Raw genomic sequence first — 26,216 nt, 5'->3', positions numbered from 1 at the left:
AAAGAACCTGTCTAATGACACAGAATCTGGAGTCTCCAGGAAAGGAGGTACTGCTGTCTTTCCTTCGAAACACAGAAGAAAGATGGAAGATAGATATAAGGTGAGAAGAGTTAAGAATGAAGCTACACTACCCTGCCTATGCCTTCTTTCTCCCCACCCATTCCCCACCACTATCCCAACAAAACGAGAAGGAAACGATGCAGCGCTTCGTAAAATATGCTCTGTTGGACCTGTATGAGCCCTCATGTTCACTTCCTTTTAGGCACTTCAGTGCCATTGTTTGGGAGTTACCTGGCTCCCATTTCACTCTTTGGGCGCCATATTTAAATGGCTTCTGCCCTTTTTTAATTGTTTTATGATTTTGTTCTCACACATTTATTTTAACTCTAGTTTTATTTACCAGGAGGTTATTGTTTTTGAGGGTAGCCTGGAACTGAAGTCAGGGGTTGCTGGACCCCAGTTTGGCTATTTAAGTTGCCCAATTATTTTTGCTAATTGTGCCACAATGCACATTAGCCACACCACTGTCTATGGCAGGCAATTTACTCAACATCAGAGCGCCTCAGCGCAGCTCTGCTGGACCTTTATGAGCCCACATTTTTATTTCCTTGTAGGCAGTGCAGTGCCATTATTTGGGAGGCGCCTGGCTCCCATTTCCCTCATTGGGTGTCATATTTAAAGGGCTTTTTCCCTTTTTTAGTTGTCTACTTTTATTTTTCGGTTTATTCTTGTTTTCAGGGTGGTCTATGACAGGAGTCAGGGGTTATTTAAGTTGCCCAACTGTTTTTGCTGATCTACCTCATTGCACATTAGCTACACTCCCTAGCATGCCCCAAGTCTATGGCGGGATATTTGCTCAAAATCAGAGCTTGTCCGAACAGCATTGCTGGACCTGTATGAGCCCACATTTTAATTTCCTCGTAGGAACTTTGTTTGGGAGGTGCCTGACTCCCATATCACTCGTTGGGAGCCATATTTGAAGTGCTTCTCCACTTTTTTAATAGTTCCATCATTTCGTTTTCACACATTTATTTTAACTCTGCTTTTATTTACCAGTAGATTCTTGTTTTTCAGGGAAGCCTGGGACAAGAGTCAGGGGTTATTTTTGCTGATCGCGCCTCACAGTATGTTAACCACGCCCCCTGGCACACTATTTACTCAACATTTGAGCTCGTCCGCACAACTGATGCGCTGCTGACGCCAAAGTAAAGCCTGTCTGCGCCCCCCGAAATTGAATCCTCCAAAAATTCCAAAAAGGCATTATTTAAGACAGTAGTTAATTTGTTAACACCACAGATGGACAAACTGGCTGGCAAGACCCAAGACTTCTGCAGTATTCTGGAAGATTTCTTTAAAAGCAAGGTGGAACAAGTTTATATTAAACTTTCCACTTTTACCCTTCATCCAGTCAGTGAAGAGTTGGCTACCTCCAACCAGGTCAGTTTGGGCATCCTGGATGAGTTTTTACCCCCTTCAATGGAGGAGGTAGTAGGCCTAATTAGATCTACTAAGTCTGGATCTCTCCTGTGATCCTTGCCCTCCAAGGGTGGTCATCCTAGCACCAGACTCAACTGCTGCCAGACTAACTGAAATATTCTCATGCATGTTCTAAGAGGGCTATTTTCCCTCACAGTGGAAGCGTGAGTCACGGCTGCCCTAATAAAAACACACAAACCTCAAAGCCTTGGATCCCAATAGCTATCGGTCCATATAGACTACCTTTGCCCGCTAAAATTGTGAAAAAGATCATGAATAAACAGTTAGTGGAATATCTCGGCAGCAACTGCCTACTAGATCCAACTCAGTTTAGATTTAGTTCTGGGCACAGTACAGAGGCAGCACTCATTAAGGCCACGGAGGAAATCAGACTATCACTGGACCAAGGAGGTGGTACTTAGTGTACTTGACTTATCAGCAGCATTTGATGGTCAATCATAAGCTGTTGCTGGACTGCCTTTCCCAGTTAGGGATCAGAGGCACTGCCCTGAATCTCCATGGCCTGGAACAAGGATAATTTCATATCCCAGGATAAATTCATATCCAAATTCTCTCTCACTCCCATGTGTGGTCCTTTAAGGACCTTCACTAAGTCCCACCTTGTTTAATGTTTATGCTACCCCCTGGCCGACCTGATATAATCTTCCGGCTCCTCTCTTATGTCTTATGCAGACAATACTCAAATTGTCATCACTTGTGCCAATAATTATATCAATAGGGGATTTATATTCCGTAACTCTATGTTAGCGATCAGCGATTGGATGAACAACAATTGTCTGAAACTGAACTTTGGAAGACTCAGGTTTTGGTATTTGGTACTGAAACCTCCTTCTGGTCCCCTTCTTGGTGGCCACAAGAGTTAGGCCCACTCCTGCCCCCGGTCATACTTCAACCAGGTTAACTCTGTTATGTCATCTGCTTTCTACGCTTTAAAAACTATAAAGAAAATCCTCCTTTACATTCCTTCGGATCTAGAGATACTGGTGGTGACACCTCTTGTTCTTACTAAACTAGACTACTGCAACAGTCTATATTTAAACATAGAAAAACAGCTAGTCAACAAACTACAAACAGTGCAGAATGCAGTGGCACATTTCCTTCTGAAGAACCCCAAGTTCCAGTCAGCCTCCAGGGGGCTAAGGAAACTGCACTGGCTTCCTATAAAACAGAGAATAATGTTCAAACTCTTATGCATCACTTATAAAGTGGTGCATGGTCTGGGCCTCGCTTTTCTGAAGACTTTGTATGAATAGTACACTCCAACTAGGACACTATGGTCAGCAATATCTAAAAATCTTTTTATCCCCAGAGTCAACAAAGTCTCCTGGGGTGGAAGATGGTTCACTCTTGATGCTGCTAAATCTTGGAAATCTTTGTCTCTTGAGATTAAAGATATGGCAAATCTTCTAGCCTTCCGGAAAGCCTTGAAAACCCAGCTGTTTGATCTGTAGTATGGTTTCAATACAAGATACGGCTGAACCAGTGCCATGACATCCATGGGCATTTGAGCATTTGAGTATTCTAACAGAACATAACAAAACATTAAGTGGAAATCTATTTCAACATTCTACCAGAGTTAAATGAATTAAGGACTACAGTGGCAATGTTTGTACATATGTATATAGTTATGTATGTATGTAGATATATGGTACCTTTATAGAACAAACCTAGCCAAAAGTCAGCAGAGCACTGTATGAGATGAAAGACAAGCATAAAGTCAATCACGTTTTTTTCAGTCGTAGCTCAATTGTGGCTCATTATTACATTGGTATGTAATTTGTCGTTCTTCTTAAATTGAAACAGCATTAGAGCGGTTTTGATAGATACAGAGATGTTGTACCAGATCCTGGGTGCATAGATGGAAAAATGTATGATGCATTTCTTTTTTACACTTTATAGTCTGCATTCTGATGGTGTCCTGCCTATGTGCTTAAATATGATGAGCTTGTCCGACAGATAAGCAGGATCACTGGTTGTGACGGCTTTGTAAATGACGCAGCTTGTTTTCAAAATAGTGCTGGCCGGCAAGAGGACCAAATGGAGATCCGTCAGGATCGAGGTGATAAGATCATTTTTCTTCAGCCACTAGATGTGACATGCTGCAGTGTGGTGGATGCTCTTAAGGGATGTAATCTGGGAGGCCGTGGAGCAGGGCATTACCATTATACAGTATGAGAGCTTAAACAACAGCTTTTATGTCGCTTTCTAAAAGAAATGTTTTTCACTTTACAAGAGAAACTTTTTTCAGGGAATGTAGGTATTGACGGTAAGAGTGGATCATAGGGTAAAGCTAAAAGACTTGGCATTCAGCGAAAGTTGGCTTTGGAAGCTGTCAATGGGTCATTTCAGTCAATGGGTCATAGAGACAGGATTAAGAACCATCCAAAAAACCTCTGCCCCGGAAACAGCACTCTAACAGTTCATAACATGTGCCTTTTCATTACTTAAAGTGATATGTAATATATTTCAGATAACTCAATCACTTACCTAACCGCTTTCTAGCCATGCAAAAGATATATTTAATTAATCGTATTCGCTTACATATCAAAACTTAAATCTAAGCAAATCAAAACAATACAAAATAGCATTCTATTTTATCTCCTTTACTATTCAATCTCTACAAAATCCCTTTAGTCAAACTGAATTGCTCTTGTAATTTTGACCTATTTTAGCATGCTTACGACACTCAGATTGTGCTGAAGATAACAGATGATGTTAACGACTCAGGCCCATAATTACGGGCTTTTGATGCAGGGCAGCACAGTAAGTCACCTTACTGCACTGCCCTGCTTCAAAGGTAATTGGTAGGAATATGCAGTATCTACGCAATACTGTGCATTCCTGTCCCTTCCTACTGCACTGGTGCCGTTTTGGCTGCCAAGTATCAATGCAGGCAGCCTTGCACCATGGTGTAAGGGTGTCTGTGTTGCAGACAGGATTGTTTCTGTGGAGGGAAGGACACCTTCCTGCACAAAAAACAATCATGGGTGGATTGTTGCCCTTTCTATGTTTGTTGCAGAATAGGAGGGCATTAGGGCATTCCCAGGTTTACAAGCTCTTTTAAATCTGGGGTTTCATCAAAATCCATGGGTGTTGAGTTGGAACTCCCACCACAACACCCATGGGACATCTCCCTTGCACAGTGTAAGGCAGAGCAGCGATTTGTGCTGCCTTGCATTACTCCATTTCTCTGAGGCCATTCTAAACCACCCAAAGTAGATTTGTGTGGCCTCACTGATATGATTTCAAGGTTTGGGCCTTGAACAAAAAGGGATGAACAGTGGAGCAAAGGGCTCATAAATATGCCCCTCAATGTCTGCCTATCCAAAGTTGAAGGATGGGAGAGCACAAATCAACTGAAATGGAATGAAGACAAGATAGAGATAATTGTCCAGCACAACTCTCTCCTTTCTGGGTCCTCTATTTCTGGACACACTCCTTGGTTCCCAAACCACTATTATCAGCCTGCGGAAAAAAAACTTTGATGTACAAATGGACTCAACTGTCTATGGTGGATCAACTCAATGCAGTGAGAAAGACTGGCTCTTTGAAGTGTTTCTTAAATCTATTTACATTTTCTCACGAGGGGCAGATAATCAATGTCTTTGTTTCAATGTGTCTTTATTATTGTATTCTATCTTGGTCTTCAAAAGTAAAGTTCAAATTCTCTTTAAATTTATGTGTCTGGTGCACAGAATATTCTTATCCTTTTCTGCCTGTGTTCTGAACTCCCAACTCAATATATAATAGCCAGCGAGATAATTAAGATCACAGAACAAACTCTTTTTTGCTATTTCTAAAATGTGCTGTCAACTGGTTGGAGGTTGCACTTTTTCTGTTTTACTGCTAGAAATGGGATTCCTTTCCCTTCCATCATAGGGAGATTGCAGACCTATGAAAATAAAAGAAGAAGCCGAAGACACCCTTTGGGGTGAATGCAGTGCTTTACAAAACACTCAAACTAAACCAAACATTCTCAAACGTGTATGTGTGGATGGACAACATGTCCACATTGGGTGTTCTTACCTAATGGCAGAGCCTAAACGGTGTTGGCTACTGTGAATGTCCCCTGCACTGATTTATGTAGATGGTGGAATTTGTGCTGTGTAGTTGCAAGTTTTGTTTAGGTGCCAGCAGAGTACTATCATCGCCCTTCATCAGGATGTTGTAATCCTAGTGTTAGACCTAAGAAGCAGTAATAATTCCACATCTCTGAGATATTGAGGCTATGAGTCACATGCAATATTCTGAATCTACACAATATTAACTATGGTAACTGTATTCGACTACTAAAAACCTGACACAAGATGTGAACAGATAAAACACCTCTTCTCTTTCTGTGTTTGGACATACCAATGTCACCAAAATGTGGACATCACCTTTCTTTTTATTTGTGTTTCAATTGCTTCTTCTCCTTCTGACTAAGGTTTTTGTAAGAATTTGAATTTGAAGGTTTTTGTAAGAATTTGAATTCCTTGGTTAGTAGTGTTATTTAGGCAGGAGAAGCATGTTGCATTGCAGTACCTTTGTGGTGGCATACTGCAGAAATGACTACTGTAGCATCCCTACAGGCTTCTGGATATTTACACTGAGATATTATTTAGTTGGGACCTGACCAGTTTGGTCTTGTCCTCAAGGTTAGTTTGGACTATTTTTTTTTATCTTGAAGGGGAGATGCAGTAATCTTGTTTCAAATATGGCTATATCCACACCTCTGCCCCTCTTTTGGGACCTGACTAGGGACATACCTTGCCTCCTCCTCACTGCGGTGAATGTGCCTCAGAAGAATACAGCTGAATCTATTGGCTAAGAATCCTTCCGAATCCAGATGTAGGTCCTTCATTAATTTACTATCTGTTAAGCTCCAAGTTAGGGCGTGATTTCGAGTTTGGAGGATGTCTCTGTCACAAAAGTGTTGGAAATCCCATCCGGCTATGACAATTCCATTATATCCTATGGAATTTGTAATATGGACGATTTGATATACATCATGTTTGTGAGGGAATAACCTGTCTGCCAAACTCTAAATCAGGCCCCAACTCTCCATAAAGTGGGAGTGTGCTCCTCTCTCCTGTATATTCAGAAGAGAACTGGGAAGTTGTCAGAGGTTCCTTGTGGCAGCAACTAAATCTTGAATGCCAGTCATTGGGAGAAAGCAACAGTCAATTTGGGAGAAACAATCATGCACCCCAGAGAAGGAGAAGTCCCTCTGCCTCTCATGCCTTCAATGAGACCCCATTTGATTTGGTTATTAAGGTGATTCACATTCCAGGAGAGGAATTTGTAACCCGTCTGGATTATCCAACCCCTGTTCGCAACCATGGCGTAGGCAATGTATGTGTAAACTCTGGTGAATGTATGTGAAAAACTTGCTACTGTTTTGAGTGCAAGCTCAAAAGTTCCCACTAAATATTCCCTGTTTAGAAGTATCTGAAGGCCCACAACAAACCCTAATTGGAAAACAATATCCCATTCTCCCCCCACGAAAGTCACATGCTGGGATCAACAAATAGATTGAAACTTTGGAGCTGAGCTGCAGCACGGAAGGTGTGGCCCATTATCATGTAAGGTGCAGGTAGAGCACACGCATGATGGTCCCGTAGTTTTTGGTGGGCCAAATCAAGTCTTACTCATGTTATCACTAGCTATGTCATGCCCTGACAATGGTTTTATGAGCTTTGGATCAGTAAATTCATTCTCTTTGCAGAGGTGGTGGGTTTTGCTCTGACATGTGCACCGTGGCAAATGCCTCCAGGCCCCACCCTCTTCTGCCTTTCCAGGGAACCCTAAGGCGAGAGCTGGTTGCTTTGGATGTTTGCTCCACTCAGTCCCATGCACTCTCCGGGGTGCAAAAGAAAGGTATCTTATCCTTATAGATCACTATGAAACTTGCAGCAAATAGAAGCATATGCTGTATTTTCATAATTTTAAGTTTGACTTCCAGGAAAGAACAATGTTCTTTTTGCACTCTGAGTGTGTAAAATGGAATAACCATAACAGGAGATGCACCACACATCAACTTTCCTTTTTTGTGGGTGCCCCTCAAGATAGTTTCCCTGTTCACATATTTATTTTCTGGGCCATCACGAGCCGCAGTGGCACCCCAAGTGATGTGTGAGAGACCAGCAATCTGTGTGCTCTTTCTACAATGAAATATAGCAATAACTCCTCTTTAATTACCCACCGCTGCAGTTCATTCATTACCAACTGTGTAGCTGCTGGTCCTCTGCTCCCTCTGGGATGCCAGATTGACTGTATTGCTTTTTCGGGAGCACCCTTTTGAGTCTCATGATCTGGGATTGGAATGTGTGGAGTGTCTTCAGCTTCAGTAATGCGATTTTCAATCTCCATCGTTCTATTGACTCTATTCCTCAAATCCTGCTTCAGCAGGGTGATTTTTAAACTCACTTCTCTCTTCCTCTCCAATGACTGGTTTGACTGGTGTGAATCTTGCATGGCCAACAGAATCGAGGCTGTGAGGTTAGAGGGCCCCTCCTCCATTGCCACCTGTGCCATGGTTGGCTCCTGCCTTCAATTTTGTGAACCTGTCAATTTTCCTATACGAGTGTGGCAATGCCTGCTTGTCTTTACCCATGGGTTTGTCCATGAGACGTTTTTAGCAGGATTCAGAATACAGGGGCAACAATGAGCAGTCCCAATTCACCACCAATTGATTCCATACTATGCTGCCTATTAAATAGGGCCACTAAGCGTCCTCCAGATCAGGCCTCAGCCTGCAGGTGCATTCCCAGTGCTTCATGGGGGGCACTCCTCCCACTGGGCCACTTTATCTGCAGAAAGGCAGTAAAGCATTCATCTACAGCTAGGATATGTGGCATCCTGTAGTGTTTCTCATCCCTCCACCAACTCAGATCAGTGCCCCTGTGTGTTCCCAATGAGAGTGACAGTTCAGCTACTAACTGCTTCAAATAGGGCCAGTGTCTTCCAGTGCCATACTCGACTTTCCCATATCCATTCTGGAAGAAATGTCACCCCAGGTAACTAGAGCAACCACCTCCATTTGGCCTCAGAGCTGGTTGTCTTATTTAGGTACAGCATGACCCTGGCCCCTACTTACAGATCATGCTTCCATGCTTCGTCTCAGTCTAAACTCTACTTGGGCTGTGTCCCAGCGGTGGTCACAGCCACCCAATGCAGCCCAGGCGCAGCCGCTCTTGCCAAGGTCTCCTGCATGGCTGTGCCACTAGCTCATACCCGCCTTTGCTTCTCATGGCTGCATGAGGCCCTGTGCCTCCACAGCTTTGGACACTGCCGTCCGCGCAGCTGCAGATGACTGAAACCTCCAGGGGCCGCCCTCTACAGTGTCGGGCACTCCACTTGCTTGCAGTTATAGAAAATCTACACTTATTTACCTGTCAATATTTTGGATTTGATATTCTATTTTCAATATTCTGTGCCACTAATATTCTCGTTTTGATATTAAGGGTGCACACCGTGTGAACTTAACTTGTCCAATACATGGAAGTTTTATAATTTAGATATTAAAGCACACACAATCACCTTTCCACAATCCAAATTTCAATTTAAAATTTAAAATTGAGAGGTGTAACATTAAAGAGTGAGTCAACTTGCAAATTTGTGTTTAGGCGCTGTGAAATGTAAAGATTATGAAGTTCTTTTTTTATTATTTTTTTAAACCAAAAAGCTAGCCTCAGCTGAGAGCACTCCTTTCGACACCTCTTACCTGAAGTGGTGGATCCCCAGTCTTCACACTTAACCTTGTTATGCTGGAGGAGGTCCTACCTGGGCCATTCTGCATCTAAAAATAATCATGCCTTGAAGGCTCTAAGGGATAAACTTTGCCTCATATAAAGTAAGAAGTATAATCTGCTTCACATATTTTTGGAGTTGTCAAATTCTACCCAACTTCATAAGTGAAGTTTTTAATTTAACTCACCACTAATTTAAAATAACTATACAGAGAGGTTGGAGCATATCTGTTAAGAACATTTTGTTAAATTAGTCGCGAAAGGTGTGATTTAAACATTTTAGGGCTACAACAATGGTGAAAATTAAATAAAAATTTGATGTAATTGTACAGGTGATGTTGGGAAGGCCCTACAATGAATTTCACTATAAGGTTTTAACTAAAGCTTGATAGTTCAAATAAAGTTGATCAAAGCACCTTTAAAAAATGAACGGACTAGAAACTGGCTTCGACATTGGCATACATCCCTCATAGTTACAGACAGGTTGTATGAAATCTGCTGTACAAAAGGAAACTTTTGGCAGACATCAACCAGCAAGACAGGTAGGCATGGTAAAGCATAGGTTATTGTGCAGGCCTTAGATGGGTTCATTTGAGGGCTGTGTTCTGGCTGAGGACACTAGTTCCATCTCCAGTTGGAGTAGTTTTGGATGAGCGGAACTGCCTTTTATGCTGTGAGTGGGGGTTTCACAGTTTGAATCCAGGTTTCTGCTCTGTGGTACCCTCTCTCTTTAATGATGCTTCCATGGTACATCCCATTTTGCTACAACAGAGGCCTCCACTTCCCTGAATTATGGACATTCTTCTATCTTTCACATGCAGTAGGCTCCCTGCAAAGAATCCTCACTGTGGCATTCTCTATGTACCTAACATTTCTTAAATGAGCATGCCCTTTCTCGATTGGAGAAAGTCGAAAGCATGGAAGCCTGTCATATGTACTAAAAAATATTTACCTTCAGAGGGATTGTTCTGCATTGCTGCGGGTGCAAATAAAAGTCAAGCTTCATGTTGCAATACATGTAAGAGACTACTATATTTAAATTTCTCCAGAAAGCAAAATCACTTCTATAATAGAACTTAGATGTATAAGCGCATAGGTTGTACTATCCAGCTACTATATAGGATGTTGGTGACCCATGCAATGCTTACTCTTGACCACTCTAAAATAAACAAGACTCAAATGCTGGACTAAGGGATTTTGATTGCAAAGAATGGAGTCAGATTAACGCCTTCATGCACTCTATTCTGACCAGTTAATGAAGAATCAAACATTTTTGTAACTATCCAGCTGCATTTCACACCTGTCAGACTGCATTAGTTCTCGGTTAAATATTCAAACACACATGTATGATGCTTAGCTGGATTGGATACTGGGGTGTGCATTGAGGTTATGTCTAGAATTAGATCATTCCTGGAGACCTATAAGTAAGTGTAGAAAGCTGAGTTCTAGTTGCAGTACTGCCCCCAACCTTTTCCCTGTTTTTTTGATGCAACATTGACTGAAGGGCACTGGGTTCCTGCTAACCAGGACCTGAGTGCCAGTGTTTATTCCCCTAAACAAGACACCTGGTCACTTCATCCCCAAGTGACCAGGCCTTTTAGCATCTCTGTCTGTCCGTAGCAGTAAATGGTACCATCGGTACTTAGGAAATGGGTCCTGAATAGGGCCTGTAAGAGCTGCCTCTTTAAGGGACCAAGCACCAACCCTTTGCACACTGCCATTTCAGGGTGCATAACAAGGTGCCCCCTAAAAGTGAAAACAAGACATGCCACACGCTCTGTGCGCCATGTCCCCTAAAACACTGCAAGTAATATTTGTAAGTCACCCCTAGAGCAGGCCTTACATCCCTAAGGTAGGGTGCACTATATTACATGTGTGGGTATATCTGCAAGAGCAGATATGCCCCTCCTATGTCTTTGTTGATTCTTAGACATAGTAAGTGTGCAGTGAAGCCATTTTAAATTCATGTGATGGACACTGTTCAATGTTCCCCGGCTACATGATGGCTTCACTGAAACTAGGGATGTTTGATATCAAACATCTCATATTAATAAACCCTCACTGATTACAGTGATTGATTTAATAATAGATGCACCCAGAGGGCAACTTAGAGGTGCCCCCTGAAAACTTACCAACTTCTGTGAGCTCACTGACCAGTTCTGGCCAGTCTGCTACCAACAGACCGGAATCTGACCCCTCAGGGGAGAGCCTTCACTCTCTGGAGGTCACAAACAAAAGCCTGTCCGGGCTGGGGTGTGGACACCTCTCAACACCGGATGTCCTGCATTCCAAGGCAAGGAGCTTCAAAGAAGCCCACAGTCTTTACTACGCAGACCTGGCCTTCCTCAGAGAAAGGTGCCAACCCTCCTGCCCTAGGGCCCATTTGGCATCTGGACCAGCGGTAAATTAGCTATGCAGGAGGTGTGTCACAGTTCTAGGCTAGGCACACCCCCTAGGGTGGCCAGCCTGAAGTTGACACCTAGGAAATCCCCCCATCTTGTGTGTGGTGAAATTTAGGACCTCTGGAGGGGTGATGCCCACTCACCACAGGAAGTTGTCTTCTATGGGGTGTAATGACCTCAAGGGTGAATAGCTCATTAGCTACTAACCGTCACTCCCCTTAACACCTCCTAAATTGAGAATTTAGGAGACCCCATGATACCAGGAAGACAGATCTTCGATGGACACAAAAGAAGAACTGGATGAGAAGCCTGCTGAACCAGAGGGGCACTACTGACTTTGCATCAACCCTCCGGGCCTGCCTGCTGCCCCGACCATTGAGGTGGAACTGACCTGTCCTGCCACCAAGGGCGTAGCTTCATGGGGGTTGTTTGAGGTGTTACATCCACCTAATAGATGTATTTCCTGTAAAATAGTTGGGTACAGATGCTTTCAGTCTGGTATGGTGTCTGTCGGATTTCACAAGAAATTTTAATATACACAGAGGAAAACGCACACACGCATTTTCTCCATCTCTGCTTCGAAAGTCTTCAAAAATGTTGGTTCTTTTACAAAATATTGTGTTTTCTTCACTTAGCACTCCTGCCAATCCTCATTCATCTCACTTTCCCCTGCCCTCTGAGTCTTTCTCTGAAACTCACCCCCCTCAAACTGATTACCTACTGATCAACGTTGGTGTTTGTCATGACTTGAGGGTCAGTCAAGCGAAGGAAGACGCTGCAAAATGGTATGCCCAAATCAAAGGAGTCTTCACTTCCATCTTCTAAATTCTGAGGTTATTAAGATGAGAACTTCGTCCTCTTCCTAAAGACCTTTATGCTTCTATTTTTTCAACAAGTGTATTGTAACAACTATATCTTTGCTTTCCAGCCCTTGCTTTGTCGAAACTCCAGCAGGCCCATAATACAGCGATGTGTTCCACTTGCCATTTGAAGAAGTTTGACCAGGTCCTTCAGGCCCACAGTAGCATACATTTTTGGGCTGTAGAGCAGATAATCCATTTTATAGGTGCAGATACTCAGATGATTCACAAAGGGCTCGCTTCCCCCTCTCTTGCATCCCTGCAATAACGCTTCAATCTCAATGCCAGCACCTACTACAGGTTCCCATGGCAAAACATATAAGCGAGGCTGGCATTTCATTTATGTTTTGAGGTCCAAAAATCTGGAAAAAATCACCATAAAAATAAGATAGCTCAGATCAGTCCTTGTTTTTAGAAATGAGGAATTGCCAGAGGATCCTGAAGTGTAGTCTTAAGGATTTTTAGGGTCCCGGGCAAGACATATTTTGGGGGCCGGAGTGCTTAATACTTTTGAACACTATTAAGCATTTTTGCCTATTTGAAGCTTGCATGGAAGGAGTGTTCACCCAAAAAGGTTGTATTATGTCTTGCCCCCAATTCCCTAAGATAACACTGGGCACAGAGAGCCAATGACTGACATAGGCAGAAAGAAGAAGAGAGGTTGAGATATAGAAAGAGACAGGGGTGATCAAGAGAAGGAGAAAGTTTCCTTTTCCAGGGGCACCCTTGAAATGCGGCATTCCTGGGCAACTGCCCACTTTGTATATACCTTATGATTTCTCTGGGAATGTGTAATTGTGGATCTAATTGGTCTGCTACCTATTCATTTACCACGCATTTCAGCAGCTTCCTCCCATTTAAGTAAACAGACTTGCAGTGTACCTGTGGATCCTATAATTGTGAAGGGGGCAGTAACTGCTAGTACTGGCCCCATCGGAAATTAAAAGGATTCTCTCAATAAATTCCTATGTGACCTGGTGCTTGTTCTTTTTGTTGGTTCCCAGTGAAAAGAATTTGGTGTTTGCATACATTTTGCTTAAAAAAAATCAAAACAAATCAAATCATGGTATTGAAGTAAAAACAAAGACATTTATTCTTATACATGTGTACATTCCATTGTATTCTCTGTCATTTCACAGGCGTTTGAAACAGACACGCCTGACACTTTGACTCTCCCTGATGGACTATGTAACTCTAATCATGCTTTTCGATATTCATCATAATAAAGTGTCACCAGTAAAATGCATCTGGTAATTTAAGTTGCCCTCTTAATCTTTCCTTTCCATCCATTCATTATAGATGATGACCCAGTAAATGCACTTTTATTATTCAATCCTCCAAACAGTGGACCCCTCTCTCTTAATGAATAAGCAACCTTCTCAACAATCTACCCTTCTTGAAGGCCCTAAAACCATTTGCTGTTCCACCCAATTCCTGCTCTGCTGGATCTAGCCTTACTTTCTTTTATATGCTCAATGTCAAAAGACCACTTTTGGTAAACCTGGCTGTGTAAAATATCACACATTCAATAATTGTCAATTTACTACACAAATGTGTTCACCAACAAGGCCTTTCCACAAGGAAGTATCTATCTGATCAAATTCCATGTGGGAGGATAACACAAGTAGCTATTAGACCCCCGCACACCCCTTAGCTATCTTTACAATTCCTAACAAGCAGCGTTTGGTTAACTGGCCACAAATTCCATTTCTGAGTTTACCATAAATTATTTAATTAACAAGTCTATTACAGGGTTTGGGCATCAGACAAAAGTTAAAATAAGAAATCATTTTAAAACGTATTCCTAATTCAAACCCAATTCAGGGTGTCTTAGTAAATAAGAACTCATGGGTGGTCCCAAGGCTCTCACTATTTCCTAATTGCAAAGACTCAATACACTAATTATAGGATTCCATGGCAATCCCAAAAGCATAGTAGTTATTATAGATTCTGTAATAATGGTCATTCTAAGGCTATGTGCTTAAAGTATTAGAAGCTAAAACCGATAGGTAACCTTCTGGATGGGCGCAATAATCACATCAGTGGATGCAAGACTGAGTTTGTAAAGAATGAATGTGGCACATGACATATTTTCAAAGCTTACCTACAGCCCAAGCAGTGCTGCCAATGCCACCCAGAATGACACAGATGCAGATCATCAGACAAACAATCCTTGACTTCGACCAGTAGCTTGTTCTGGGGCTACCTAGAAAAAGACAGAAAGAAAGACAGCATATAGGAATAGGTAGCTAAAGACATAAAAGTGACTATGAACACAATATCTGTAGGCCATTTCATAACTCTGTTGGTTAGGTCATTTATTGAGGTGCATACCTCAAGGATGAAATTCTGCTTGTGAGGGTGTATGAAAATTTCCTTCCAATACATAATTTCACCACATTATTGTCATGATGCAGTCCTGATATATAATATGGAGTTTTAGGAAAATTGACACCACTTAGCCGCCAGTTAATGGAAGGGGAAAGATTTAAAAAGGTGGTACAGTATTAGCTAGTCTACCGTGTAGGACACTGGCTCTGTATATACTATATCAAAATGACATATAGAGTCTGACTTAAGAAAAGTGGCGCTGAATTCCAATGCAGAGCCACTTTTCATGTGCCTGCTAGCACCCCCTTAACGCCACCATGCGTGTGCAGTATTTAACATACGGCACACCATGGAGGTACTTAGGGAACTAGGGTCAAACCTTCTGATGCCAGTTTGGAGCTTTGCAGGATTAATGGCAAACATTTTTAGGCTAATCCTGAAAGGCCCATTGAGACCCACTGAAAACAATGGTGTGCCTCCGTTTAATGCAGCAGGCATTAAAAATGCCACCAAAAATGGTGCAAAGAAATTGTTTCGATTTCATTGTGCCATTTTCTTTGCCCCCAGCCCCAAGGGGGGAGCACTCCCTTGCATACATTATGCCTGGCGCAGGCATAATGTGGGGCAAGGGATTAAAAAGTGGCGCTTTGCATGCATTGCGCCACTTTGTAAATATGGTGCAGCGATTTTGGAAGCCTAACGCCACATTAGCGTGAAAACAAAAATGACTCTAATGTATTGCTAGGCATTCTTCAATCTGGGCCATAGTGTGGTTTCCCAGAGGCTTAACAGAGGCTAAAGTAAATAATACTAATGCTCTCTTTTGTGGTAGTGTGGTCGAGCAGCTAGGATTATCAGAGGGTAGTGTAAAGTATTTTTTGTAAACACATAATCATTAAATGAGGCACCTACTCAATGACTCCAGGCCAATTGTTTGTATATAGCAAAAATATATTTTGTTACTTTATTACTGGAAGCGGAAGAGCTTTGTTGCAGGTAAGTACAGTTGTAATTAGGTATCAGGCATATGTATCAAATCTACATTGTTTGGTTTTAGCAAGTAAAGCAGTTTACAAATAAATGCGGGGGTGCTAGCACAGACAACAGGTAAGTACACGACTTATGATTCCAGTCTTCGAGATTTAGGATGTCCTGAGGTCAAAGTTTAGGCTGACCCCAAAGGTGCACCACCAGCAACATGGGACTGGCTTGGTGCAGAGGTCAAGTTTGGCGTCAGGTTTGCAATGGAATCCTATGAGGACTGAGGGACTTAGTGGAGAAGAGATTGCAGGTAAGTGCCCATGGTTTCAGGACACAGACCTGGGGGGTTTAGGAGAGTGCAGAGGGCGCCACAGGTGACCACCAAACACACACCCTAAGAGGCACAGAGGCAGCCGGGCGCAGGGTGTGCAAACAGCGTCGGGCGCCCAATGCTTTTCAGTGCGGAAACCCTAGGGGCTGTAGGCTGGGTCCAATGGGTCAGTTTTAGAAACCCAAAGCCCCCACATGTCACCCCATCTTGGATTCCCCGAGGTGTCTAGTTTTCAAAACTGTGCAGGTTTGCTAGGTTTCCCTAGGTGCCGACTGAGCTAGAGGCCAAAATCCACAGCTAGCACTTTGCAAAAAACTGCTGTTTTCTTTGTGAAATTGTGATGTGTCCACGTTGTGTTTTGGGGTATTTCCTGTTGCGGGCGCTGGGCCTACCCCCACAAGTGAGGTACCATTTTTATCGAGAGACATAGGGGAACGCTGGGTGGAAGGAAATCTGTGGCTCGTCTCTGATTCTAGAACTTTCTGTCACCGAAATGAGAGGAAAATTTGTTTTTTGGCCACATTTTGAAGTTTGCAAAGGATTCTGGGTAACAGAACCTGGTCAGAGCCCCACAAGTCACCCCATCTTGGATTCCCCTAGGTGTCTAGTTTTCAAAACTGTGCAGCTTTTTTACGTTTCCCTACGTGCCGGCTGGGCTAGAGGCCAAAATCCACAGTTAGGCACTTTGCAAAAAACAGTCCTTTTTTCCAATTTTTTGGAAAAAAACGAAATTTTCACTGTATTTTGGCTAATTTCTTGGTCTCCTTCAGGGGAACCCACAAAGTCTGGGTACCTCTAGAATCTCTAGGATGTTGAAAAAAAGGACGCAAATTTGGTGTGGGTAGCTTATGTGAACAAAAATGTATGAGGGCCTAAGCGAACTGCCCCAAATAGCCAAAAAAAGGCTTGGCACAGGAGGGGAAAAGGCCTGGCAGCGAAGGGGTTAAGAAAAAAAAAAAATCCATGAACAGTGATAAGGGTCCTGTTTCAGATTATAAGTTTCCATGTATTTCTAAGATCAGTGTAAAACGTTGCAGAACGTTAAGTGTAGGTCCTCTCCTTATATAGTTTGAAATGTTATTTCAAAATTGAAAAGCTTGCCACAAATCAACACTTTGCATGTTACCTTTTTCCATGCTTTCCGGGGGCGGCCATCTTGTAAACTTTGATTCCTCTTGCAGGTGTGTCTGTGACATCAGTGTATCGTGCTCGTGGTGAGCTCGAATAGCTGCTAAGGCTGATTCTGTTGAATGTTTAGGGATCTGTGAAAAGAGGGCAAAAAGTAAACTATTGGTTTTGGTAATGCATAAATGCAAAAGTTTAGAAGCCAAGTACACTTGTTCGTTAGAATGTGGACAAGCCATAATTTTCTAATGAGGTGCATCTGAATAGATTTGTGATTTTTGTGGCTGGCTCACAAAATGTAGAATGAGCGAAATGTCCTTTTTCCACTCAGTAGGAAGCAGATGAGAAATCACAGGAATGTTTACCGCTTCCACATCCTCCTGTTCCGAACTGGAAAAAGGGAGAATCGAACATTCCTAATTCCAGGCATTGAGGAATGCATGAACCGAGAAATTCCTATCCACCACTCATGCAGTAAGTAACTGCCCATTGTAATTAACTTTATAAGTAAGACGCCCTCACTGTGAAAGCAGTCCTGCTGTGCAAGGGTCCAATAGGTATACTACCAACTCTTTAATAGTGGAAGAAAAGAACATCACAAGAGTTCGAATGGATTTTATGCCAGTTTAAAACAGCTATGTATAAAGATGGGAGAGAACAAGCACCCAAGTGAGTGTAAAAAGTGGATAATCAAACAAGATGTTAAAGCAAGGCCCGAAGAAAGAGAACGACTCTCCATGAGACCCATGTGGTATGCGTACACATCTATAGTAAAGAGAATAAACTAGCACAAAACTGTATGGAGCAAACAGTACAACCTGATGAACAGGGTAATACAAAAGGTAACGCTGATTATTATGAAAATATAGCCATAGTTTTACAAATCAGCAGTTAAAGAAAGAAAGCCATTTCCATTTGATCGTTTAAGGCCCTCTGGTTGTAAACTGTCCAGTTCTTTTAATCCTATAGACTTCTTTTTGCATCAAAGAAAATTTTACATGTCAATGTCAGCCCTTGTATATATAATTTCAAGTTCTGGAACTTCAGCTGGCTTATATAACTACCACAGAAGATTGATATTTCTAGATAATATATTGCTTTTATGCTCAGACAGCCTGATTCTCATGTTGCATACATATAGTAACCCATAATGGCATTTCAGTATGTAGATGCTGTTCTTAATTTGACAAGTAATATATTCTTTTAGGTTTTTTTTTGCAATGTATTGCTCACAGCTGACCATACAATCTTCCAACCATGCATGACAAACGGAGCAAAATCATCCTGGAAAAGCCCTGGGGCCTTATTAGGGGTAAGAGAGTAAAACATATATAAAATACAGAACAATCTCTGTTGGTGCTTTAGTCTCACAAATGAGTTCCTCAACCTTGTCTGTTTTCTCTTTGAGATCTTGGCTGGTTAAGATCAATGATGGATTGGGCGTTTTATGATGGGTCTTCATGTATGTGTGGATGATTTGTTTGAGGCTGTTGAGATGATTGTAGCTATCTGTTGAGGAGTTTGATGAGGTGGCTGATGGAACTAGTCCATGAAGGAGGGAATGCTGAATGACATGGTATGTTCGCTGTGGAAAGATCTAGGGTTGGAGGTGGGGATGCAGTGGGCTGTTCAGTCCAAGAGGCCATCAATAATATCACATGTATGTATACTTTCGATAACCAGTGAATAAATATCATTGCACTGACACATTTTTCATTACATTGTCTGTCAACCAGCCAATCTCAAAGTATTCTATACTATCAGCTCTTCAATGGCGCAGCCATCCTTCTATGCCTACTAATACACATCCACTTCAGGATGGCTCCTTCCCTTCCATAATTTGTCGTCCAATGACGAACCTTAAGCCTGTGGCAGAGGCAATTTCATCAGTGTAACCCTCCTAGCACACTTAAAGGAGTATAACCAGTCAGGTTTAGGATTAGCTTGAATGCAGGCTTACCTGTGAATGCTGCTTCCCATCATCCTTTGAAACACACTTTATGCAACATACTCGAATTGTAAACGAGAAAGGTAGAGTGGACCCAATGACCTAGCACAAGTATTAGGGAACCATTTCAATTCTCGTTAAAATATTTTATTTGAAAGTATTGTCTATCTTCAGTGTAATGTGTAGCGGGGACACTTTTATTTAACATTGGAATCTCCACCTCACGGGAAAGAAAGTTGGGTTTCAGGGGACTGAAAGACCAGTTTTGTGTTCTTGTGAAATTCCACTCCTCTCCATCATCCCCAAGAAATGTCACTAGAGGCAGGTTACTTGCTTCATCTTCCCACATCCAGTTAATGTTTAATGCCCACCCTGCCAGAGAAGAGACATACCGTCCTTCCCTGGGAATTCCACCAGCAGTCTGTTTGCTTTACTCACCGCCCTTCCCTGCCATTTCTGTTGGGTAAAAGTTAATGATCCACCTTGGCTCTGGGAGCAGACGTCACGATCTGGAGTCAGGGTATTGTGATGCTGAATTTGGACAACACGCTTAAAAGAAAATGAGACAAGATTATATGTTTCATTACCATGCACTGAAGCTGTACACTCTGAATCTAGACATGTGTTTCTGGGTAACACCAGTATGTAAAGGGGGGTTTGACTGACATTTCACAATGCTTGGACTGTGCCAACACAGTTGTTCTGGAACTAAGCGTGCCATCAGTGGTACAAACTAGTTAATGAGCAAAAGGACACTGTGGGAAAGCTCTGCCAGCACTGGATGTTCTTTGCCCTGTTCTCTTGTCATCACATCTCATAAGGCGGATCTCAAAGTCTATTTTCGTAATTGTTTTAAAAATATGGCAGTATGGCTCTTTGTTCAATTTTTAACTGCAAATTTTAAATTGTTTTAGAATAGGTGTCTCCTTTGCACATATTTGTAAATGATTGCATGGGTTTTTCTTTTAAAATATCTGTACATTAGGTAGTCACAGAATCCATTAAAATGGGTTTGGCATGAACAACTCATACCTAATAAATAAAAGATCTCCGTTGTGACAAGTGGATTAAAAAAGAGGAGATACGGCTGTGGTCCTTTTACATTACAGAAAAACACATTGTACAATACCTATAAGGTATAAACGTAATAGCCTAGGGAGCTATTGACCACTCTCCAAAATAGACTGCAGAATTCAAGATACAAACCTTCAATGACGTAAATGTGATTTTGCAACAACAGAATCAATAAATGGAGATTATACTTCATCTTTCTCAAACGTATAGCTTTCATAGAATATAATCATGTATTAAAATGTTTAGTTTAATTTCTATAAAATGTTTCTTTATGAATACATTTTGTTAATAGAAGCTTATGAGAGAGAGAATGACTTCATCAAGTAATGTGCAGCTATCACGATGACCTGATTTTGTCTTATTGCAACAAGCACTAAAAAACTAAACTGACTTGATGGTCTTGTTACATTTTATAGCATATTTGTATCTCATAGTTTGGATGCTGTTTGTTTAGTTTGCTTAGTTGGCGGAAGCAATACTGTTGCAATGAAGAGACATCTGTCTGATTAGATGAGACAATGAACTCCTGCTACAATTTGTGACACTCGCTGATAGGAAAAATTCCTAGAGTAGGGTGAGATACTCTTTTGACAATCTAGAGAATCTTCCTTGAGACTTTCTTCAGATACATTTTGACCCAGACCGTTTGCTGGCACTTCACAGTTTCACACTGAGGGATTCTTTATTTCCTTGCCTGAATCTATGTTGCTCTGAAACTCTATTGAGTTTCGTGAACCTCTCTTTATGGAAAGTTCAGCTTATGATTTATGAAAAAGCTTAATGCTTTCATATCTGAGCTAAGAGCTCTTCATGGGTTTTACTTGATTTTTTATTCACGCTCTCCTTAGCTTAGAATAGGGACTAACGTTTATAGAATATGCTTCATGTTTGCTTTTTATTGTATTTCTGTTTTATTGGTTAACATTGATGACTTTGAATACATGACTATTTATTAAAAAGATTTGATAATGCTTTAAAACTCATACTAAAATCTCATTATTGACTCCCATGAAAATGTAAATTGAATTGTGAGGTCTACTTACTTTTGACACAGTAAGAGAGGGGACTTTATGTTTCTGCATTTCTAGGTAGGTTGGTAAACCGGATGTTGTAAACCGGAAAATTATTTTATATTTAAATTGAAATTTGCATCACAGATTTGCTCTTCCAGCCACAAAGAATGAACTAATCCTGTTCCAGACTAAAAATTCACAAAGTGCTCCAATGTGTCTGGACGCTGCATGAATAACTATATTTTAAGCATCGATTTTATTTTTTGAGCAAAATAGTTTTTTCTCCAAAAATCAATTCCTTTTCTCATGTTAGAAGATATTTTAGGCACAAAACCCCTTTTTCAGTTGTTGAGTTATTCTTTTTGTGAGGTTTGTCAATAAAAGACAGCATCATCTTTTTTGCTACAGATATGTTTATGTCATTTGTTTGAAAGTGTATTTTTTCACAATTTACCTAATTTGCTTTTGAGCAAAGAAAATTAAGTAGGTGTTATTAAACAAATAAAAGGCTGCTAAATCGTTTTTAAAACAATAAAAGCTTTGGACATCCTGCCTTGCCCTGTCACCTGAATCTCTAAAGACTAAAAAAGGGAAGCTGTCATTGTCACTCCATGCCAAAGACACATGCAAGTAATTCTTTGTAAAAGCATTAGATTTAACTTATTTGAGTCTCTGCCTTATAATAATATGTTGAAATTGATGGTTGTGGTAAATCACTATTTAAAAATTTAGTTTCTTGAAATGGTGCTGTAAGAAAGTCTCTGGCTCACAAAGGTGCCTTTTTGTTCTCTTTTTGTAGTTTTAATGATATCTCTAATAACAGAGGACCGAATATATGTACAGTCAGGTTGCACGTAGTAGATGTGAATTGCACCCTCCAAACACCTTATCATTTTGCAAAGCAACCTATGTATAAATAGGTCACATTGAGAAAAGTCCATGTCAATAGGGTTACAGATTGAAATACCTAATGAATATTAATTATTAAGGACACAATGAATAATCTTCTGTGAATGGCAGAACCACCAACCTCATATTCACTTTCCCAAATGGGAAACTGTTTTTTAGCTGGTCCCTCTAACCATGAAAAAATAATACCATAAAGAAACACATTTGGGTGGGAATGCAGTGGTCCCCTTCAACACTACCTGCTTCCTCTGAGACTGCTCAACCCAACATTTGTGGTCACAAAGCATTGATACATTCCATTTTGACTCCCAAGCAAGCGAGGGGCTCCCGTTCCTGTTTGTAATTTGTAATGGGCTGCAAAATGCCATTTACAAGTCAGAAAAGCTCAAATTGTAAAAGTGTTCTGCTACATAGCAGAAAGATGGTTTGCAATCACAAGCTCATTGATTTACTGAAACAAGGGCTTTGTAAGAACAAAATTGTTTTGTACAATAGGCCCCTATGTTCCTGTCAACTACAACCATGGAACGTATGTTAATATCAGTAAATGTGTATATTTCAGATTGAAACTTTACTGTATGTATCTAGGTAACGTGCTGAGTCCCTAGATGATCTCCATCTTAGGGGGGTCGGGCTGGACTCTTGATGCTACCTTGCCATGAGCAATAAAATACCTAAAACAACTCAGCTGTTTCACCACTTCTGTTGCTGGTTCATCAATAGTAGCACAGGTGTGTCAGTACTGGTTTCATATATTTGAAAGTTGTTACTGTTTAGACTTGCTCTCACATTTTGCCTGATATGAAGGCTGTACTAGCCAGTGTAAAGCCTTGCTTCTTGCTATTTTGGTCTATGTTTTTAGTCATTTCTCTTAGTTTTTGTGGATGTTCTCAGTAAGGCTACTTTTGTGTTTATTACTGCTAGCAGGTCAGATATTGTTGTCTTGCACGTCATTATGTTCATGAGTTTGACTCATTTCTTGTGTTTCTACACATTTGTCTCAGCCACTGGCAACCGCTCGGGCTGCATCCCAAACCGCCATTTTTCACCCACCATGCCACCTCTGTTTGTACCCAGCCATATGCAAGTCAGCCTTTACCCTCCTCCAAGCAGAACAGTCCAGCATAAACTGCCAGGCCGGGTTCTCCCTGAACTCAAAAACAAGTAATCCAGGACCGGTTTCACCTTTATTATGGACTTATCAGCTATAGATGCAGTGAGCATGGGGACACACGTCTGGGAATTCCTGTTGCACTTAGGGCAGCAACTGCAACAACAAAAAGGTGATGGCTGGAATGCTTGAGTCAATCTCAGTCACTGGCAATCATTTCGGGTTTGCATCCCAATCCATTGTTTTAAAAGTATTCCATTCATCACCTTTTTGTTTTTGCATCTTTTGTGTCTTGACAGTCCACTTAGCTAGTTAGGCTTGCACAGTTATATTACCTTCTGCATTTGGGAGCCTCCTAAGATCAGCACTGCGACCTTAAACCCCTATTCAGCAAAGTTATTTCACTATTGTTTCTGATGTTTCGCACAGAGCAGAAGCCTTACATACGTCAGACAGCTCTAATGTTCCCTTGTCCCATAAAATATTATGATAAATAATTGTAAGTTTTCATTATGAACTGTTTTTTTCATGGCAAGTCAATTCAAAACTCCCAATGCAGGTAAGCAATCACATCCCTAAATGAAGAACCGCTGCGTATGACGCCATGTTCTGTGTTTAGCTATCAGCTCCAATAAGAATGTGTAGGGCCAGGGTTTATTGCGATCTACAGTTGTCACAAGAATCTATCAAACATAGGAAGTGTGATGTTGGGGGTTTTGTGCTTCACCAACAGCTTTTCTGAGATTTGGGTTTAAATAATTGTAGTGAGACCGTGGTCAGGTCTCTGAGGTGTGGAGTACTCCAAGGAAGAAGAATTTCTCACACAATGAAAAAGGTTAAAGTTGAGTCTTTATTTCAAAGATCCACGACAGCATCAGCCACTTCTGTGTTAGAACATAGACTGAAAAAAGTTCTACCTGCCAAAATCGTCACAGGTGCTCCTGAGTCTGCCATAACAGATATTTTCCTAGTACCTATAAGTGCCTAACAGATGGGACCTTTGATGATTGACTGGCTGATGATCATTGAGATTAGGTAGTTATACTGTTAATACAACATTAGAAAATTTACTCATGCAGTCCTGATTCATACTATCCATATCCTGAGTACAGACATTACTAGTCTTCAATTTAGCTCCATTAGTGGACATGCTATAGCTAGGGCCAGTTTGTCTGCATACTGTTTGGAAATTACCTAACTTACAACATTTCAAACACTTCTTCCCAAGAGCGGTACACAAAGTATTGTTTCCAATGTGATTACGAGAACTGCATCGATAACAAGACCTTGTAGTTTGTACCTGTCCCTTTCTTTATTTAAAATACTTATCAGTGACTGCACACACATTAGCATCATCCATAACATGACTGAATATAGATTGCCCATTTTGACTGCACACCACTTTTGAAGTAACAATGGATCTTTCAATGGCCTTTACTAAGTCAATCGTTTCTTCCAAAGTAGGATTGCGACAGGCTAAAAGACGTTCCTGTATTTTCTTGAAGAACAATAAAAGACAAACTGATCCCTAATATACACATTAACATTGCTTCCAAAATCATATTTCGCAGCCAGCACACGCAGAGTAGGTATATACTCCTCAACTGACTCTTCAACCGACTGTTTACACATTGCAAATTTAAATCTCTCCAACAACACATTTGGTTCATCTGAATACTGTTTTTTGATCCTTTCTTTTCCTTCCACATAAACATTCCAAACCAGGTCATCACCTAAAGGAGTTGAAATGGGTGGTAGATTATCAAACACTTGTTGCCAGTATTACCGAAGTGATTGAAAAGAAGTGCATATTTTGCAGCTGGAGAATAATCATTAGCATCGATAGCTTGAGGTAATTTCCAAATTTCCATAGACATTCAATCCACTTTACCTCTGGTTTACCCGCTTTCTGTAGAAAAGGTGGCGGTTGAACCACTGTCTGGTTTGAAGCCATGCGCTACTTGAAAACAGCAAATGTTCAGTCAAAACGATGCTTGTAATAAATGAATAAACTCTGAACTAATAATGCAACTCTTTGTTGTGAAAAAAGCCTAAAACAAAACTGCTGCAAATCATGAAATATATACTGAAAATGTAATTCCAGGAATTGTCTGTTGTAGCTTTAAAAAGATAAAATTGTCACTAGAATACAAATAGAATAAGTAACACAACAGAAAATGAGTGTTATAAATGAATAGTCAAATACCATGTAGGAGGACGCCCAAGTTACAACACACGATGTTCATAACTACTGGTCAAAACGTACTTCCCACAGCGCAACAATTCTGAAGCCCACACAGCGTGAACGCTAAATTATCTGAACTACGTTGTGCTGAAAACTAGACCGCAGGACAGCACTGACGACGTAAATTTGTCATTCCACGTTATTTTGCCTTATCTTGAGCTGGCGTTTCAACATGGGAACATCACACACTTCCTTGGTGACACACTGCATTGTTTTGACACACATGACCCCGCATTTCTAACATGGTTGCTAATGTCACACGCTTCTTTGGGTTGACGCTGTGCACTGTTTTGACGCAATGTCTCTCAGTGTGTACGTCACACCCTATTCTGATGAGGCGAGAGGGAGCTGCTGTAAGGAATTCCATCTCACGCCTTCCTTTGACGTGGTAAACAACAATAACTTGTGTGTCCAGTTTTATTTTATTTTTTTCCATCCTGAAAACCATAGGACAAAGCTCACTGTAGACTGCTCTGTGGATCCACACTCCGACGCACATAGAACTTTTTTACCCAACTCTGAGAAAGAAGAATTTCTCACACATGAGTCTTTAATCCAAAGATCCACGACAGCATCACCAACTGTTCAGGTCTGGAGTCAGTCTCCAACTGCTGCAGTATTTACACACTCTAGAACCTGTACAGCAGCTGATCTAATAA

At 41.2% G+C, this 26,216-nt stretch overlaps 1 protein-coding gene across 8 annotated transcripts in view; it reads right to left on the bottom strand.

The window, feature by feature from the left end:
• HPN (hepsin) overlaps positions 1 to 26,216 on the bottom strand; it is a 162,415-nt gene that overhangs the window by 51,730 nt on the left and 84,469 nt on the right. For 6 of the 8 annotated variants that reach the window (XM_069201093.1, XM_069201090.1, XM_069201092.1 and 3 more), the window contains 3 exons: positions 19,644 to 19,754; positions 17,259 to 17,394; positions 14,594 to 14,695 (listed from right to left, as the gene is read on the bottom strand). In XM_069201093.1, coding sequence (XP_069057194.1) covers positions 14,594 to 14,695; positions 17,259 to 17,328 — 172 coding nt within the window. In that variant the 5' untranslated portion in view covers positions 17,329 to 17,394; positions 19,644 to 19,754. The remainder of the gene's footprint in view (positions 1 to 14,593; positions 14,696 to 17,258; positions 17,395 to 19,643; positions 19,755 to 26,216) is intronic. The other 2 variants (XM_069201094.1, XM_069201088.1) reach the window with 1 other exon arrangement.

This window comes from Pleurodeles waltl, chromosome 7 (assembly GCF_031143425.1).
Source record: "Pleurodeles waltl isolate 20211129_DDA chromosome 7, aPleWal1.hap1.20221129, whole genome shotgun sequence".
NCBI classification, from domain to species: Eukaryota; Metazoa; Chordata; class Amphibia; order Caudata; family Salamandridae; genus Pleurodeles; species Pleurodeles waltl.
The sequence above is the reverse complement of the archived record's forward strand: the minus strand, read 5'-3'. Positions and strand labels throughout refer to the sequence as shown.